General features: G+C 39.2%; 1 protein-coding gene across 2 annotated transcripts in view; it reads right to left on the minus strand.

The window, feature by feature from the left end:
• Nucleotides 1–18,941, minus strand: part of irag1 (inositol 1,4,5-triphosphate receptor associated 1) — a 29,569-nt gene extending 10,628 nt beyond the window's left edge. The window contains exons 1-20 of one of the 2 annotated variants that reach the window (XM_088004288.1): nucleotides 18,093–18,941; nucleotides 17,798–17,987; nucleotides 17,643–17,695; nucleotides 17,527–17,563; nucleotides 17,283–17,441; nucleotides 16,308–16,416; nucleotides 16,180–16,230; nucleotides 16,032–16,109; nucleotides 15,871–15,927; nucleotides 15,719–15,778; nucleotides 15,568–15,623; nucleotides 14,027–14,120; nucleotides 13,839–13,955; nucleotides 13,686–13,747; nucleotides 12,798–13,449; nucleotides 11,669–11,819; nucleotides 9,312–9,340; nucleotides 2,770–2,967; nucleotides 424–530; nucleotides 275–336 (exon numbers count right to left, since the gene is read on the minus strand). In XM_088004288.1, coding sequence (XP_087860414.1) covers nucleotides 275–336; nucleotides 424–530; nucleotides 2,770–2,967; nucleotides 9,312–9,340; nucleotides 11,669–11,819; nucleotides 12,798–13,449; nucleotides 13,686–13,747; nucleotides 13,839–13,955; nucleotides 14,027–14,120; nucleotides 15,568–15,623; nucleotides 15,719–15,778; nucleotides 15,871–15,927; nucleotides 16,032–16,109; nucleotides 16,180–16,230; nucleotides 16,308–16,416; nucleotides 17,283–17,441; nucleotides 17,527–17,563; nucleotides 17,643–17,695; nucleotides 17,798–17,987; nucleotides 18,093–18,180 — 2,410 coding nt within the window. In that variant the 5' untranslated portion in view covers nucleotides 18,181–18,941. Of the gene's footprint in view, nucleotides 1–274; nucleotides 337–423; nucleotides 531–2,769; nucleotides 2,968–7,585; nucleotides 8,795–9,311; nucleotides 9,341–11,668; nucleotides 11,820–12,797; nucleotides 13,450–13,685; nucleotides 13,748–13,838; nucleotides 13,956–14,026; nucleotides 14,121–15,567; nucleotides 15,624–15,718; nucleotides 15,779–15,870; nucleotides 15,928–16,031; nucleotides 16,110–16,179; nucleotides 16,231–16,307; nucleotides 16,417–17,282; nucleotides 17,442–17,526; nucleotides 17,564–17,642; nucleotides 17,696–17,797; nucleotides 17,988–18,092 lie in introns of those variants that run through there. The other variant, XM_088004287.1, reaches the window with a different exon arrangement.
• Between the last annotated feature and the right edge of the window lie 564 nt (nucleotides 18,942–19,505).

Consider the following 19,505-nt stretch of genomic DNA (forward strand, 5'->3'; position numbering starts at 1 on the left):
CATCAAAAGCTTTTCAGGCCTTTGGGAGGACACGTCAGGAGATTTATCTGTAAAGCTGGAGACAACACCACAAACCTGGAGCACATCTGCTGAAGGCGAAACACTGATTTGGAAGCAGTTTCTGCTGACTGTGCAACAAATGCTAAAACAGTTAGTTAATGGAAAATATTTCCAGGATAAAACTGGTGAATCCAAACCACAAACTAAATCGTTCTCATAGCGTTTATTTTTAGACTCCAGCTGTAGCATGTGAGCCTTTGTGGGGTTTACCCACCAACCGTGGTGATGGGTCCTCCAGAGGAGTTTCTGGCCTGGCGAGCTCGGGGACTGTGTGGCCTGACAGAGGACAGCAATAAGTCAGTAACAGTGAAGTGAAAGCGGGAAATCTATTTCAGGGTTGGATGTGGTGGGCGGGCGATTTACCTGGCATGTTCGAGGGATCGTCCCTCTTGTTGGACAATGACAGCCTTCTGTGGGTAGACGATGGTGGGGGCGGTCATTATAACGGCTTGGCTTTCACCTGTTGTAGACTGCAGTCCAACACAATGAAAGAAGAGCCCAGTCATAGCAGGAACACAGTAATAAAACACTGGACTCATTACTGGAAAGTGAGCTGGAAGGTGTACGGCACCCCAGTTTTTCTCCCAGTTTAAGCAGTTCCTGCTTTGTGTTGCAGTATTTAGTCAGGACAGAGAGGGTCAGTCTGATCGGCAGTAAATAATGGCAAACATGTATGGACTGGTTTCTGGACTCAAGCAGATCAGCAAATTAAACTCCTTCTATTAAGAGAAAAAAGACATTAATCTTTTTTTTCCAGCTGTTGGTGAAAGCTGTCAGTATACAGGCTGCACTTTTCCTGACATTAACAACAAATAAAACAATAAAAACAGTCAGAAATGTTCTGGTAGTGAAAAGCTTCAGGACAAAGAATCACAATCTTGCGACTCCCGTTGGTGGCATTCTCAGAATACAAAGGACAATATTATAATCACATATGTGACAATTATATCCCGCTATACTTTTTCACACTTACAATGTGTAATACAACTGAAGTACTTCTGCTCATATCTATCATGCTGACAGATCTTCATTCTGCCCTATAGCCTAGTGACAAAGAATCCAATTGAGATATACTTTACTGCATGTTGTACTGCAAACAAGCTGTCATTGATAAAATTAGTCCAAAGATTAATGACAGCCAACAGATCAGTGCAAAAGATTTGCATGAAGAGTTAAATTACTGTATACTGACACACATTTTCGTAAAAACGACATCTGACAACTCAGTTTATTCACTGTCATGAAATGGGAAGCTGACCGTTAAACAGAACCTGTCTGATAAAAACACTCCGTAGACTAAAATATATCAGAAAGAAAGGAAAAGCCAACAGCTGACCAAAAAGAGCCGAAGGGTCCATCTCACATATGTAAAAACATCTTAATGATCCCACAGACAAGGCCCATGGGCATTGTTTCCTAGCCCGATCTGACCCAACTTATTTACTTTGATTAGACTACAACATTATCGTGCATTTATGGTTTTCTCTGTGCTGTATGTATTGCAGTCTTATTAAATGCACCACAGAAGCCTGAGCCCGACCCCAACCTGACTATCAAGCAAGTAATTCTGGCGCAAACCCGGACCGAATTTCGGTTCAGATTCGGGTCAAGCTAAATCCTAACTCTAGATTGGATAACCCTGGAAATTGTTTTTATTTTTCAGTGCACATACAATAAAATCATCCAAACTGCCTTGTTTAAATGACAACACTGAACTCCAAAGTTTTAAAGTCGTTAGTTTTACGGCCGTAAATTCTTGTGTGATTACCAACAGCGATGCTAATAAACTTCACTAAAAGCTAATGGTACCAGGACACTAATAACATAAGGAAACCCTGATGTAACACTGTAGACAGACTGCAGATTCAAAGCAGCACTCATCCAATAAAGATGGGTATTTTTATTATGTTGGCATATTCGCCATTAGATTCTGAGATGTCCCATCCAGCTTTGGTGTTTATGAGCCATTTCAGAGGGAGACCATGCTCAGCTCAACACTTTGATGTCAGTGGACTTTTAGAGATTAAGATTATGAGCTATTAAATGCTGTTTAAGATGTAGAAAGCATGCATTTTACCTCCAATTTATGACAGATTTTACGTAAATGTCATCCCAAATAAACATGCATTGCTAGTTTAAATAACGTAATTGGAATATAGTAATCTGACTTCATCTTATTTATGTAGCTAAGAATGACTAAAATTGTACCTTTTATTTTCAGGACAAAAGTCAGAAGTACTGTTTTGCTGAGATGCAATGTTCTCCAGACAGAACTGTAACAATCTCAGTGGTCTCTGATTTATTATGAAAGCCAAGCTAAAAGACCTTAGAAGACTAATAAATCATTTAAGAATCAGCAGAATGATGAGACTCACTTGTAAACATTTTAGGTCAGAGAAGTACAGAGAGCCAAAACACAACATGCACCAAACCAAATAGCAATAATTCAAATTGTAGCTTTGGTAACTTCAGTTTCCTCCCCTCCTCCCCCCCATGCAGCCAAGCCTCCTTTTGAACAGTGGGGAGCATATTAAACCGAAGAATGTTTTGATTAATGTGCTCTTCCTGGCAAATTAAAAGCAGCATGTTGGAGGAAAAGTCGCTAATTTTAAAGTCAGATTAATGCAGAAGCATTGCTGGAATTTCCTCACACTGCCTTTGAGTTATTTGTGAGTGTGCGCCTCAGACGGGGGCAGAGTTTGCACTCACTGTTCGAGGAGAGCTGGATGAACTGTCCAGTTCTTCGGGAGAGTCCTCTTCTTCTTCGGGCAGGGTGGGCATGACGGGGGGCAGAGAGGGGCGAGAGCGGGAGAACGGCAAGGACAAAGGACTGGAGGATGCCCTCAAGTTGCCGTTGCCTTTTTTTAAAGAAAACTCAGGCAGGGAGAGTTTCTTCTCTTGCTGGAGCTGCAAGACCACAAAACACATAAAGATACAAAAGTATGTTGTTTTAGTCTGAGCTGAAACACAAAGTGGAGGCGGGGCAGAGCTCTTCTTTTCTGCACTTGTTAGAGGATAGACGCATTAGAGATAAAAGGCACTGCTGCTAAGAGAGTCAACCACACCATCAAACCCTAAACAAATCCCAGAATAGCTCCACACTCCGAAGGCTTGAAAAAAAAAAAGAGACAGAATCCAACTCTGGAATATACCCTCTGCAAAAAAAGAAAGTATCCTGAAACATTTGATCAGAACACCATGAAACCTATTTATCATTTATTTAATGAAGATGTAATAATATCATCCTGCAGCACGTGTGGAGCTGGGGCTCAACAGTTCTTTAAACAAGTGTGCACTATTAATAAAAGCAGCTGCGTAATGAAGTCTGGATTTTCAGTGCAGGGATTAACAAATTTCAGTTATTTAATGGCACTCTGAAGGAAACTCTTCCAACTGTAGATTGTGCAGATTTAGGCTGATGACATCACAAGAGGCACGAGAATCTTACCAATCAGATGGCGGTTACTAAAAACCGTAGAGGAGGGGAGGTTTGATGTGTTTGGAGTTTGAAAAATGTTAATTTTTCCTTAATGTCCATCATGGAGTTTTAGAGTTTGGATTCCTGACAGACACTGAGGCTGATGATGATGCTGAAGCAAAACAGTGACGATCACATTGATCACCATCGTAACTTTGGGGACACCTGGTAGGACTGGGCTCATTCTAAGCTCATTTTTGGTGTTTGATGCATGGAGAAGTTTTGCGGGAAACATTTTCTGAGACTTGAAAATGTTTTTAACATTTTTACTCAAAATTATTGTTTGCTGCAGTCATGCTGAAAATAAGTACACGCCGTGATGGTGCCATATCAAAAAGGTTTTACTTTGGATAGGGCAGACTTTTTTTTTTTTTCTTGACTGAATAACAATGTACAACAAAACAGGAAGACAGCATGCAGTTCTATAGGTGACACACTTTAACAAACTTCAGTTTGATTCACTTCGGAGGAAATTTAGGTAAGTAACTTTAAAATCGCGCTGTAATGTCCACATGCAGGAGAATGCATGCAAGCTCTGGGAATGTGTGTCACATTATTCCTGTGCAGGGTGTACATGCCACTCCATCACTACAACCTCTGAGAAATCAAGTAAAAACCGAGACAAACCAGCACATATAAAAGCACAAATGTTACTTCACGATTACAAAGAAGAAAGCAAGAGTTCAGCTGAAACCACTTAGATCATTTACATCTGAAGCTCAGCAAAGGTAGAAACTACTGCAGCATAAGCGATTAAATGAAACCTCTAATAAATAAACACATTGTTTTCATCTGTTTTTATTCCCACACTGCAGTTTTTTCTTTGGGCAGTCATGGTGCTGATTACAAACACTCGGAGGGATGCGCTCGGTTGTTATAACACTGAGCTGCACTCGACTCACAGGCTGACTGATGCAATGAGCTCCTCTGGGACGGAGTAAAACAAACAGAAGGATTTGTAGAAAGATTATATAAAAACACGAGTGCAAGCCATGTGGAAGATTACCGAGAGAGTTAGTCATCACTGATCGACACTGACTATCGGAACTGCAAATGCTGGAGTTGTAACAAAGGGGTCAAACGTTAAAAGACAACAAACTAACAAAAGATTTACAGTGGGAAGTGAAATAAGAACAAACATGCGATGTCTAATTACAGGAAGAAAGCATAAATCTCCTTATATATCAGTTCTGGAGGCATCAAGCATGTTCATAACAACCGTGGAGTTTGTGACATTAAAGAATTCAGTGAAACGAATCAATCTTTCCTGACTTTTAGATGCTCTTGTTCTTTTTCATGGTTCACTGAACTGAAGGCAAAACTTCATGTGAAAAAAATGTGTGCAGCCATTGTGTTAACCCTGTTTAAACTCACACTGTTCTATTTTTAGCAGCAAATTTATGCAAATCCAAATGCAGAACCATTTTAACCCTTTGAAGGAAAGCGGTGCCTTGAGTACGTGCACAAACCGGCGTCAGGGGTTAATGAGGTCTGATGCTAATGGGATTCAGGGTCGTTTAAATTCACCGCAAACAGCAAGAGCTCCATATTTACGAACGTAACCAGGCGTCAGTGATGAATTACTGTTTCACAGGTGAGACATGAAAAGTGTAATAAATCTTCTGATACAGAGAAGTCTAGATTATACAACGCTGCTCAATATCATCACGGACATGACAAGTTCCTGGGAACATAAAGCGGCAACGAGGCTGTGAGTCACTGGAGAGGAAGTGGATTGTTTAACTGTTTCCCCGTGAGCTGCTGGGATATTTCCTGACTACGTTAATACGCTCTCATGCAGGAATACAAATTCCTTTTCATTCTCACTTTGCAGAAGCGTTCAGTGTAGATTCCTGTAGGTTGTTTACGTGCAAGAAAGATTAGAGATGTTTTCAAAATTCTTCTGTTATATTTTAAACAAAATGTCAAAAGCCCGATGGCTGGGTTTCCTTAAAAGATGGTCATTCAAATTATTGCATTATAATTGGATTAGAATACTCATTGTTTCTTTTTCTAAGTCTGACTTTATGATTGCTTTGTATTCACATTAATTAGATTCTCTCTTCTGAACTAAATTAAACTATATCACCAGAGATTAACTAAATCTATGTCTTGTAAAACTAATGAACTATTTTTGTATTTATGACATGTTCCATTAAATTACTTTGTTTTGTTTTTTTTAAGATTAACGCATATCTTCCTAAACAACCTTGGAAGCATAGTTCAAGTACCACTACTTGCCATCGTTGGATTTGACCTTTGGGCTACAAGAATTGCTATTCTCCAGGTCTCTTCAAATTGTGCTAATAGAACCAAATCTTGACAAAACAATATATTATTTCCACACAATATGAGAAGCATATGACCTTAGTAATTATGCTCAAAAGGTTTTGTCTGAATGCCTGTAAATACATGCCAAATTTCTTCTTAAATTAATCTCTTTTTTTTTTGCCTATTTGGAAAGCTTTGGAATAATCAACCATTAATCATAACATTTTAGCTGTGGCTGTTTATTCAATGTAATGATTGCAAGTTCAAAATGGCTGAACATGGAAAAACCATCACTTACGAGATTCTTATATTGGCTAGAAATATAGATAGTTTACATTTTTGGAGAGAAATCCTGAAGTCTAAGGCATCTCTTTAAAAAAACGAAACATTATGTAGCTATCAGATAAGTAAGCTTCTGATTTCCTGATCAGCCCCTCCAGATGATTCATCTTCCCAAAGTCTATTGTTGAAAGTAGCTGAGCTGAGAGAGACAAGATACAGTGAAATCTATATTAGTGAAGTCTAGAATAGTCCTCAAAGGAGGATTATTCAACCTTTTGAGATCTGGTCGATGTGAACAGTTTAGCTGGCATTGCACACCATGTTATGTTCAGCTAAGTTTTTCTGCAAGGATGCAGGATGCATCATGTAGTTTTTACTTCTTAGAGACAGCTAAACTTTTGGAAAACCTAGTTTTAATCAATTTAGAAGGAACTTTGAGTTACCAATTCCTAGACAAATGTTTTCAAATTCTAAAGAATAATTTCTAAAGAATAATTAGCATTGTTTGTAATTGTTAGCCCTTATATTTGTTTGTGCGATGACAATATATGCTAATTATCAGCTTTTGCTGTTCTAGTCTTCAGTCGAGGTTTTAATGGTATATTCTGAATAAATTCTGCTTCTGAGAAATATACAGAAATCTAGTTTCTTTTAATGTTCAGTGGAGGTCACTTAATGACACACTCTGGAAAAGTTCTCGATTCAAGAATCCTGCCCCGACCAAACACCGACAGACACGCTGAAGAAACGCTGCACAGCTTGAAAAGGACTGAACCTAAACAAAGGTGCCAAGCTGCTCTGCAGGAGGCTGCAGTGCAGAGTGCTGCTCCCACAGACCATGACACTGAGATAAATATTGCAGAGTAATTGAATCACTCAGATGATTTCCTGTGGGAGAAAAGAACAGAACATGCAATCCTGAGCTCAGATATTCTCTTGTAACCAACTCCTGCCCTTCGTCTTCAAGCAACAGACAGAAGACTTGATTTTCCACCAAAATTGTTCAAGAACGAGAGAGAGAGAGGCAAAGGGAGCAGCACCTTCCTCCCTTTATCCGTTACATAAGCCAACTCCTTCATGCCAGATTTGTTTAAAATTTGGTTGTGTGAAGCACAGAGTGCAGAGCCAGCAGAGGAAGTGGTTTGGACACAGGCACAATCTGAGATAACATGGCAGAGGAAGCGTCAGAAAATAAAAGTTGCAACGGGCTCTGTGATGTAAAGTCAGGCAGAGGGAGGAGAGTCGACTGAACAGACTTCCAAAGTGGCAAGCCACACATTAGCTATGCGAGCAGTTTTACATAAAGTCACTGCAGTCAAACAGAGCAGTCCACAAACCTTCATGCAGATGGTTCAAGCAGCTGAAGAGATTAAAACAAAAAACAAACAAAAAAAAAAAAACAGCTGAAGCTGGATGTGTCCAACAATCCAGTGAAACCCAACAGCGGCAAACAGCTGAACATCTGAACCTGTCCACAGAGCGTGTGCACGTTACCTGAGTCCACCGCTACACTGCTGCGACTCCAGCTGATCTCTCCAACTCAGACACTTCCCACAACCAAGCTGTCACTGTCACAGTTTTCCCCAGAAAACTCTCAGTCCTCAGGGCTTCTTCTTCCTTCTCCCGTCCCCTCTGTTCCCTGGCTTTTTTCAGCAGCAACAGCCTCTCTTTCACTCCTGGGAGCTTTTACCATTTAAGGAGAAGGACTCAGTGCGCCTCTTTAAGCTGCTGTGAAGTGTATGCGTATGTGTGATTATGTGATCTCAGGCATCTGATCCTACAATCATCCCTAAATAAGACCAGGACAAGATGAAACATTTCTATTTTGAAAGCGCTTCTCTCTTTATATATATAGGTGTAAGAAACTTTTTATGTGCTTTTCTGTGTGAGACAGGCAGAAAGAACTGCGCCTGGCTGATCTGTGTTTACTCTTTTGACTATGAGGAATCCACTTCCGAGCTCTTAAGCTCCATAGCTATTTGCTAATCTGCTCTGTCAAAACCTTGATCATTGCTGCTCTTTCTTACTGCTTCTGTGTTAATGATTTAAGTTCGCTGACCACTGAGAGAAAACAAGAACACAGCAAACACACTGTTTGGGGGAAGACAGCTTTTAAGGTCACATGATCCCTTAAACTCCTGCAGGTTGAATGATGCTGCTTACAAAAAAGGAGCAGCTTGAGCCAGAAAGTCGTTCTCGTTCTTACTCACCTAACTTCACTGCACTATTACCTAACCTAATAACTTAAGTTGCTGCTTTTGACCAAGTTTACAGTCCTTTTGTCTTATTCTAATTGTCTATTTCCAACATGGTATAAACAGTGTCTTTGTGTAGATGATGACATTTCACCCTGAGGATTTTACCCAAAACAAGACACCACTGATGAACATAACTGTGTTAAAAGGTAAAAAAAAAAAAGAAAAATGATGGAAATCCAGCCATTGTTTAAAAATACATAACATACAGACATATTATTATTACTGCAGCCTTTAACTACGCAGTGGGAGTTAAAATATCAGAAACACCAGTCTGAGTCTGAACGTTTTAATTATTTACTGAATAAAAACAAACGGAGAATTAAACTAGATGTTTCTGTAAAACAATATATGCACCAACCCACAGAGTAAAGAGCAGACAGGCCACAAAGCTTATTATTTTAGCAGAATAGACGGCTCAAAACGAACCAAAATGAAGCACAACATGCAAATTTATGAAGCCGCCTTTATCTATGACACGTAGATAAAGCCATTTGTCATGAACAAAACATAAAACAGCACCAGTGAAATCTAAACTTGTACCTTTAGAGAAAAAGATAAACAGTTTCCAGTTTAACAGGTTTTGAACATATTGTATCTCTGCACTTGTTCATTTAAATAAAATCTTAACATTTTATGTCCTTTGTAATATTTTAAATGTTTACTTGTGAAACTGTTTCCCTTTGGACAGAAAGTGTCCCTTAAGGGTTAACAAGAAAACTGAAGTTGGCCTAAAGTAAATGAACGTCTTTGTACACAGCATAATATTATTGTTATTGCTACATCTACCTGGACCTAAGATAGGTTGAGGAAGCATGTGCTGTATAACAAAGGCATACAGTACAGTATACTTCCTGCAAATGTATATTTTCGTGTAAAACAACACTAAAAACACAGTAGCACAGAAAAGTATGAATGCAAACGCTACATAAAGAAATAACATTTTTCAGAGGTGTGGGTCTTACCTCCCAGCTGCTGCCTCGTCCTGCAGCACCTGTTAGAGCCAAAGCACAGACAGACTGTGAAAACAGTTGATTTGCATTTAACAGAAAGGCATGTGCAATGCAAATGTTAGAGGGGACAGTAAAAAAAAAAAGGAGTGGAGAAGAAAGAAAGGATGTGACACTGTGACAGAAAGATGAAAACAAAAAAGATGGCAGAAATAAATTTAGTTGTCTTCCCATTGGGGCTGATCCTCACAGCGTGACGTTCTTTCTGGTTATCAAAACTATTGTACCTCTTGCTTCAGGAAGTATGCCACCCAGCCCACCTCTATAGCTCAGGGCAACAATAACCTGGCAACCATCTGAAGCACATCAGGTGCTTGAGCCTCTGGCTAAGAGCTCCCGTTGTCTGCTTCAGGGGCTCTCAGGAGGAGCCTCATAATGCGGTAACAACCGAGGAACCAAGAGCAAGTGAGCAGCAGCACCATCAGAGCTGGTGTTTTCTCACTTCAAGCATTTCTTTCATTGGGAATTGGTAAAAAGTTAAGATTCTGTTCTACTGTATAACTTTGTGAATCAAATTTGATTTTATTTTCAACAACAGTGACCTTAAAGCCAAGTTGTGTTACTCTGTAAAGTTCTACTAGCATATTTTAGGTTAATACAGTTCTTAATGTGTTTTTTTTAATTATTATTACTACAAAGGCATCTACAATAACTCTTTGAAGAATTTTGAATTAATATGAGTTAAAACATAACTTATAAATGAATTTTGAATTTGAATTTTGAACAGATCCATCTGACTTACAAAACACAGAAAGTAGAACCTGCACCAAATCGCTGGCAGGTTTGCAAATATATGAGATCAGTTTGGATTTGAGATGCTTCTAAATTATTAAGGTTGTCATTTAAGCCCATAAACGAGAAAAATCTGGTGAAAAGCTGGTTATCCATAAATCTGAATCTTGAACTGGTTTGTGGGACCCCCTTTTTAAATACTTTGATTAAATATATCAAATGAAGACAAAATAAACCCCAAGAAGTGATAAGGCTTCTAAACATTTTACTTTTTTTTTCATAAATAGTCACTGTGGCTAAATGATCTTAATTTCAGACCAAAGGACATGCCAACAAAAACTAAAGTCTCTTTGCCCCCTAGAGCATTTGCAAAGTATAACTCCTCTCTGAGTGGCCTTTCAGCACATGTTGGTGCAGTACTTGCTTCAATCTGTATAATGACAGTCTCTTATGATAGAATCGTCACAAGGGTTCATTTTCCATGGCTGAGTTTTACGTCTTACACCAAAACACGTTTATCTCTTCAACATATATTCTATTTAACTCTGTTAAGAGGGAATTCATAAAGCTCTACAATTCAACTTATGATCATAATGAGGCAACAAAGTCTTTATTGTTCCTCCCCTGGCTGCTGTTTGAATTAATGCAACTTCATTTGCTAACCAAAAGCAAGCTACCACCAACTTGACACAACCCAATGTTACCTTTAGATATACAGTTGTAAAATAATCATAAAGAACAGACACTGAGGCAACTATTCAGCCTGTCACAGTAAGTGCAGGTTTACCTCCAATATGGCGCGTAGCCATGTTAGCTATCACTGTTTTAGACAAGAAGAAATATAGAGTTTGACAGAGATACAAAGAAACTGACTATTTCTAGCTACAGCTGTTGCTTCCTAATTACTGATGGGAGAAGCAGTACGAGATGTCAACATGGTGTAATCATGGCTAAAATAACTCAAAAAACTTTGTAAATACAATCTGGACGTCTAAAACATGACAAAGGATGAGATTTTGTTGAGTGTTTTGAGAACTGGCATAACTAAAGTTGGAAACGGTAAAATAGTGAAAGTTTACTGTTAACTTTTCAGTTATGAAATATGAGATATTGTGACCTCTGATGAAACCATGATAACCTTGAATAATCTCCTGCATTATTGAAACCACAGAGCCACATTTCCTTACAGTAGAATATGAGTAAATTACAGCAAATTACTTAAATTGCTTCTAAACATGCACACAAAAAAAACACAAAGACTGGCGCAAATTAACCAACTGTTGGTACAAAATTTCTTTTGGTGAAGACTCATTTTGCCAAAAAATATTACTGTCTCTCCAGATCAACATAGAAAACTCATTTGGATCCCTCCCAGTATTCCCAGTGGCCCCAGACAGCACACCCTCCCCTTCCTCTGTACCAGCTGTTGAGTGAAATGTAAATATCGGCACAGTCTATTTTCAGAAATCCCCTGGGATTACCACTAGAAAAGGAAGTAGCTTTAATACATCTCTGTCTCACTGTGTACCCCATTACCATGATAACACCATCAACGTATTTCTGTGTTGCAGTCACCATACCATTCATGGGCAGCTGTGGAGGCTCTGGGACTTCTGGGAAAACAGGAGATGAAGAAAGAATCTGTGTAATGCCTTTCTGTTCAGGTCCAACATCATCTAAGACGTTTATTGTTCCTGTTTCACCATTAGCTGGCTGCGTGAGACCTGGGGACTTCAGGAAAACAGAGATTAGGTGTGTTACTGTATTACTAAGGCTGCACTAAAGGTTAAGAGACATCCTCGTCGAAAGATGATCATCAAAAGTGAATCTTTCTGTGAAAAACGGCAAAGAATAAATAGATGGTTTGAATAAAACATGTTCAAGGTTAAGTTTGCTTTTACCGTAGCATCCCAACCAAACCTTTGCAGTGCTTTGCAGCGCAGTAAATAAAAACGGCGTTTACAGTAACAACCTTTTGATTTATGAGGTTTTTTTAACAGTTAAAAAACTTTTATGCTTTTTGTTATAAACTGTCAAAGCTCTGATTTGATTAACTTCATTCTCTGATAAAAAGCTGAATAAACACATAGATTCTGTAGTTTTGTAGGTTGTGTGAGGACCTGGAACAACCAAAATGTCCTCTAAGCTGGAAAAATCTGGCTGGACTGGAATTTTATTTTTGGAGTACCAGAGGAACACCATGTTGTTTAGATTCCGCTTTTTGCAAAAACGTGTCATTGTTCCTACTCTTTGCAGAAACAGCCACGGTATATTGAGGTTTGTCGTGGTAATGTGACAAAATCGGAGACGTTTGAGAATCTCAAGTCATTTAAATATTATTGCAAAGCAGTTGATTTGACTCTGGAGAAAACAGGCTGTAAAAACCAAACATCTGTGGGGTTTTATGTCATGCCAACAAATATTTAGACATTTAAAGAGTCGAAGGGGAACTGCTAGCTTTCTTGATTGAAAATATGTTTCCTCTATGGCTCAACCATCCACATGATATCACACTTTGTTTTAAGTAGGAACATTTTTACATTCTCGCTAGAGGATTTTTGATACTGTGTGCTAAAACTTCATTTAATTTTAAATTGTACGTACAATTTGGTGACATTTTTTTGCTATGACAAGAATGTTTGGTTTTTAGGTTAGCTAAAATGGGAATAAATCTGCTTAAATATAAACAAATTCCTCAGAATGACGAACCTGTGACGGACGTTTCTCCCTGACCTCGATCGGCTCATCAGTGTCCGCTGCTCGGTCTAAAGTCTCTCCCATCTTCTGAGTGATGCTCTCCATCTTTTCTCTCACCTGGCTCACTCTCCGCTCGCTCTGCCTCACCAGCTCGGCCGTCCCGAGGGCGCTGCTGACCATCGCTTCGATCCTCCCGAGGGCCAGCAGGAGACCACTTCTGTCCGCCTGCGGCTCAGGTTGCTTTGACTCTGAGGCTGGGATATCCCCCCGGTCCCTCAACGCCTTTTCCACAGCCGTGCCTTCTTCTTGACCCTCTGTGTCATCTCCTTTACAAACGCGGGGAACTTGACTTGTGAGTTCAGCACAGCCCTGTCCAGATTTCAGAGAGGTATGCAGGTGACAGACTTGCTTTTTCATGTCACTAAAGTCATCCTCCGTTAGCAGGAGCGTTGTATGTGTCTCATGGCACTCCGGTAACACCGTAGCTTGCTCCCTGCACGTTGCAACCTCTTCTTCCGATTTCACCTGAACTACCTTCTTGGCCTCCTGACTCTGACTCCCAGTCTGGCCGTGCTTATGCTCCTTCTCCCAGGCTTTCTGCTTCTTCTTGTCTTTCTCCCCTTTCTCCTCCCACACAGACCTGTGCAGCTCAGGATCTCGATGCCTGAAACCACCACCACAGCTCTATAAACATCCATTTTACACACTGTTATCTTGTTAATTTGTGGCATTAAAACAGCACTTATGCTAGACAGTAACTCTTGTGGGTTGTGTAATGGAGATACTCATAAATACCCTGTCAAAACCAGACACCATTTTTTATAAGCTGGGCCTTGAGACTAACATGTACTGTCTCCTTTCTGTTACCTTAACAGGAGAAAGCGGTAAAATCTCACATACACTTTACGAAGCTTCTGTCTCAGAGCTGCCTGTTGCTGCTGCCGGAAGAGAAAAGGCCTGTCCTGCACGAGAGAGGATTCTAGATGTAAAACTGTTGCTGCATTTCGCTCCAAACATCAACACCCTCCCCCCATTCCACACCTCCCTCCTCACCTTCCTGTGCAGATGATGAGCTATTTCGTCACTTTTGGCCTTGTGAAGGACGTCCTGAATATCTTCTCGGTGTGAGCTGGCAACTGGATCACTGTTGCTGCCTTGAACTCTGTGAAACTGTTGCAGACAAAGGTATGAAGCAGATGGATCTACGTGAAGGAGAAGATCTTTGCTGTGGCGATGCCAACCTGCTGCATGTCCTGCATCTCGCTCTGCAAAGAGCGCCGGTTTGGAGGGTTTAAACCGGGGGAGCTCGGCGGAGCGACACCGTGTCGGTCAAACCTGTCAGAATTTAGCACATTTCATTAAACCTCTCAGCTCCTTCAGTATCTCTGATGTTCATAAACAAGTTAACAAACTTCTATAAATCATGTGGTGTCTGTTGAGGTCAACAAATGTGATAATGTGTTTTTAAAAGGCTCTGGGATGCAGCTAAATCTGAGCTCTCCATTGGATGATAAGGTCATATCACTAACAATGATCACTTTGTGTCACTTTTACTGATGACCAGCGTTTTGCTGTCAACTGTGTGAATATAGAATTTCCTCATTCTGCGCTTTGCAAAATAAAAAAAAACATAGATTGATTGCAATTCTTCAATAAAATAGATAAAAAGACACTTTTCCTTGTGTACAGACTTATAACAGCTGAAATATTCATCTATTTCACAAAAACTGAAGCTTATTTTAGATCACAACGGCGTAAGAAACTGAGACAAACACAACCAAAATTTAATTTTGAAATATCTTTTTAATTAACTCATCCGAAATGAGCTGGCAGAGAGATAGTTTATATTCAAATCCTTCATAATCCCCATTTGAAGAGATATCCTGTTTCAAAGCATTTCCCTTCATGCAAGCTCACGCACAACTGATAAGAAACAAATTCACTTAATTTGATGGGAGACATTTTTTGGGCAAGGTTTGCTTTCAGCTTTGGACTTTTTTTAATATCTCCACACAAAACTCAGATAAACTGAATACAACTTTAATTAAAAAAAAATGCACCAAATGCATGAAAACTTTTATTGTGAGTGGATGTGTTTAGGAATGTGGAAAACCTGAAATGTTTCACAGTGCAGACTCCTTTATTCATAAAAAGGCAAAGGTTATATGTAATTAAATACTGATCCGTAGCTAAGGCTAAAATACAAGGACAGAAAACCGTAGCTCCGAGAGCCGGAGGCTCGTAGAGCGGCTGGTTCTGGTGAGCTGGCAGCAGGACAGAGAGAGCAGACAGGCTAATAAAGCACAGAAAGCAGAGACACGGCTGCATCCACAGAGCTAATGAAAACAGGAAGACAAATGAAGCAAAACATGAAGAGAGCACACATTTACACTGACTAAGGCAAATATTTAAAATATAGTGTAATAAATAAAAGACATGAGAAGCAAAGTTTTTACCTTGAAAGCAGGAGAAAAATAATATTCATACAGTGAAAAGAAAATACATAAAAGACAGGATCTTAACGACAATAAAGCAAAATCTATTAATACCTCTAAGAAGGAAGCCAGGCAGAGGGGGGGGGGGGGAAAGACAGAAAGTTTATATTCATTAGGATCCGGGTCTGCAGTCAGAAATTCTTCTGACTGCAGGAAAGACAGAACCAGATTCTGTCTTTTCTTTTTCTAAACATCTCACAGTTTAGTCATGTAGCTTCAACTTTGTGACTTTTGGTAAATAAGTATTATTAATAACTGTCAGCTGTAGCATTGGTGACATTAATTACCTCAGAAGTTGCTGGTGTGAATGTTCCTGTAACGTCCGCAGCTCTGACAGCAGACCCTGAAACACCACAAACCAGTAAACACGCAACAGCTAATACTCACGGCCAGAACGCGACTTCCTTCACCATCTGAGTTTTGTCTTGATCAATGTACCTCAATCATTTTGTAATTTTCCGCATGAAAGTTCTTCATCTTGTCCAGTAGGATGTTTTTCTAAACAGTGACATTTAAACATAGAATTAAAAAAAACACACATAAAAAACTCTGAATTTATAATCCCCCTAATATTTACGCAACAGCCTAACCCTCGTTATTTCTTTGTGTTTCAGCATCACCAAAGCCAGAGTCTCCACATGTTCAGCCTGTAAGATCACACACACACACACACACACACACATACTCACACACACATGAAGTTACTTAAAACTCAAATCCCTGAGAAAAAGCCACACAGATCTGAACTTACACTTAATTCGGTGTTAGCCCTCGTCAATTTGTTGACCCGCTCTTCAGCATGTGCCCTTTCGGAGGACAGTCTTTCATTCTGCGTAAACGAAATCAACATTTGTGTTCATCCGAACTCACAGAAAGCTTGTAGTTTAAGTCTACATTACCTTGTCTTCAAGCACTCTAATGTGAAACCTCAAATGGTCAGTCTCGTTGGTCTGAAAAGGGATTTTCTAGTGTAAAAACGATGCCCAGCACATACAACAATTGCAGAGTGCTCTAATGTTGGACGTGCCAGTTGGGTGAAGCTCGTTTGGGTATGACTGGCTGTTTCCTGAACCTCCTTCAGCATCTGACGAGTCTCTTCCAGCTCTTCTGTCACAGACTGGGCTTTGACGGCTGATCTTTGAGAACTGTACTCAGAAAACAAACAAACACAAGTAAAATAGGAAGTTTAAAGCAGTTTCACAATGCAAACTCCTCTATTCATATCTAGGCGGGCAGAAAAACATAAAAAGAGAATGCTGCTGAAGTCTTCTACAGTATTGTATATCCTTCTGAAAACATTTTTACAATTTTTTGTTTTCGTAATTATGTGCGTGTATGTATGTATGTATGTATGTATGTTTGTATGTATGGACAAAAGGATGGATGGATGCCCTTTTGTTGTTTTTCTAAACTCTTTTTCAGTTTAGTTCCACAGATGTGAAGTTTTGATAAATATATTAAATGTGTAAAAATGTGTACAGGCTGTGTCTCTAAAGTGTAACGTATTTGCCCCAGTGTGCATTTGCAAGTTGCAATCTGGCATTGTATTCAGCTTTTAGACGAATGACTTCTTCATCCCTGTATAAACTTTTAGCGCAACTTAGTAAAGGCCGCATTTCACTGTGAATGGTCACAGAATGACCTGTCAGAAGTTGTCTCCTTTCTAAGAAAATATGACAGCTGGACATTTGTGGTGTTCATACTTGCATATAATTGTTTTGACCAAAAGGACATGAAACATTCAGGTATCTGAAAGTCATAACCAAGGATGAAATAACTGGAAAAACGTGAGAAAACATGGCTATGGTTATGTATATTTGAACCGTATATGACAGAAATTCATCATTGATACATACATGTTTGCCGTTGTCCTACAATTTTTAACATTACAACATGTTACATTTTGTGTTAAATATCATGATGTAATTACTTTAACTGATAATGTTTAAAACTACATACATTTGTTCTGCAACATATGAGAGTAACGCGTGTTCTTCCTCACCTGAGCAGCTTGGTCTGCAGCTCTGTGATCTCCAGACTGAGCTGCAGGTTTTCGTCCTCGCACTGAGCCAGCATCCTCAGCAGGCTGCTGTTCTGCTCGCTCAGATGGTGACGAGCTTGCTTCAGATCAGACACTACATCAGACAGGTCCTTTTTTCCACTAAACCCAAATAAACAGTAGTGCTAAAAACGACTGAATACTCGAGATAAACACATTTAGTTTCTGAAGGAAGGAAACTACTGACCAGAAACAATAACGGCCCTCTGCGGGAGCTGCACTGGCTTATAAAAAGGCAAATCCAGTCAATGTAAGTATTTTCCTATTCATTTCATTAAGATATTAAAATTGATTTGATCTTACCATTTACAGACACTTCAGAGTAGTCTGACTGAGACAAAGAAATGACATCTGAGCTGAAGAATAAAATAATTTCATTTGGTATGAAACTTAAAAAAAAAATTATATTCTACACAAAACCTTATTTTGTAGGTTCCACCTTCACAGCTCACTCTCACCTGTCTTCCCTGCACAGAGCAATCCACGTTCTCATCACGTATTGGAAAGTCTCCCTGCTCACGAGAGGGTCCTGAAGGTCAGGGTCCAGGAGCTGTCGCAGGGAAGCCAGTTTGTCCTCCCCTCCGCTCTGAGCTGTGAGGGTTTGCAGGTACTGCATGATGCTGGAGGCCAACGCTTCTCCTCCCGAGGCTGAGACAAAAGCAGGAAAAAAAATAAAATAAAAATTGCAAAGGTCACAGACAATTACATCCTTATATGATCAGGTTCTGATGAAAATATGAGCAGCCAGATTACCTGTGTTGCTTTTATCACATTTGTTATACATGATGTCCAGGAGCTCATTTTGAGAAAATTCGTTTGTCTCTTTATTGTCTTGAAGCATCTTCCCTGCCCCACAGCTGTATGATGCTGGAACTTAAAATGGTGAAACATTATTGCATTTTTTGCATAGAGAAAGAAGAAACTCGGTACTGCAACACCTACTGTCACAGCGGTCAGACTTTGTACTTTTCTCTCCCTCTGATAAAGGATTTCCATGCATCTTATAAATCTAAAGTTTAAAAAATAAAATATTGTATAAATACTGAAATATCTAAATACCAAGATACAATTTTATTGTTATAAGATTTAAGATAAACTTTTGTGTATGGACAGGGCAACTGCAGGTTACATAATAAAAGGTTTAGAAAGAAAAAAAATCACAAGTAAGAAAACCAAATTCATTATATAAAACTCCAACTGTATGGATAAATTAGAGCTAGATATCTAGAGAAGAAGCAACAAATAAAAAGTTAAATTCTTACTTTTCAGTCCAAGCTGATCTTTTGCCAAAATAAAAAAATATATACATACATCTAAAAAAAACATTAGAAACCTGATTACATTCAAACTCTTCTTTCTTATCAATCTAATGTTTATCTGATTTTCTGTGATGCTACATGAGCCATAAACGTGCTTTCCCCCTACTTCATGTCAAGAACAGATGACATCCTGGGTCCTCCTCTTGGAAAAAAAGGCTGCAGTCTGTGAAAAGACGGGGCAAGTGAATTTTCTTTTTTATTAAAAACGTACGAGTTCAACACAAATGCAGTCAAATTTTCGTTTTTATCAAACATATAAACACTGAAAAAATATACCAGATTTGGACATTTTCTGTGCCATCTTAAAAAAAAAAGACACGTCTCAACAGTTACCTAGAGTATGACCCGAGTGGTGAGAGGCGAGGGAGGAGTTTCCTATCAGAAAGAAGAGGGAAACCAGAGAGGACTGGGAAGGGCGATCCAAGGTTATTTTATTAATTGAGAAGTAGAACCCAGTGCTTCACAACTGTTCGTTTTACAGAAACGTGTAATTCATAACAATTAGACTGTCTCTCATGCGTATTTTTTATATTAATTTATGAGACTAAATAACATGCCAAATCAGTTTTTGCCTAAGTTGAATACTATCAGGCTGTTTAAATACTAAGGATTTCAAAGATTTGGATTTTTGAGACAATTAGTGGCCCCATCTGGTGATCTTTACCTAAACATTCTGAACGGGCACTTGTGTGGAGGCTGATGAACTACTTGAAATGATTTGTATACTCCGCCTTCATGATGCGCCGCTTGGCTCGCCGATGGATAAATGGTGCAGATGTATTACACCAAGTTCCATTAATACAAAACGTAAAAATAAAAAAAGTGCCCTAATAGTTGTTTATTATTG

This window comes from Poecilia mexicana, unplaced genomic scaffold (assembly GCF_051168715.1).
Source record: "Poecilia mexicana isolate PSO_F unplaced genomic scaffold, ASM5116871v1 scaffold_3, whole genome shotgun sequence".
NCBI classification, from domain to species: Eukaryota; Metazoa; Chordata; class Actinopteri; order Cyprinodontiformes; family Poeciliidae; genus Poecilia; species Poecilia mexicana.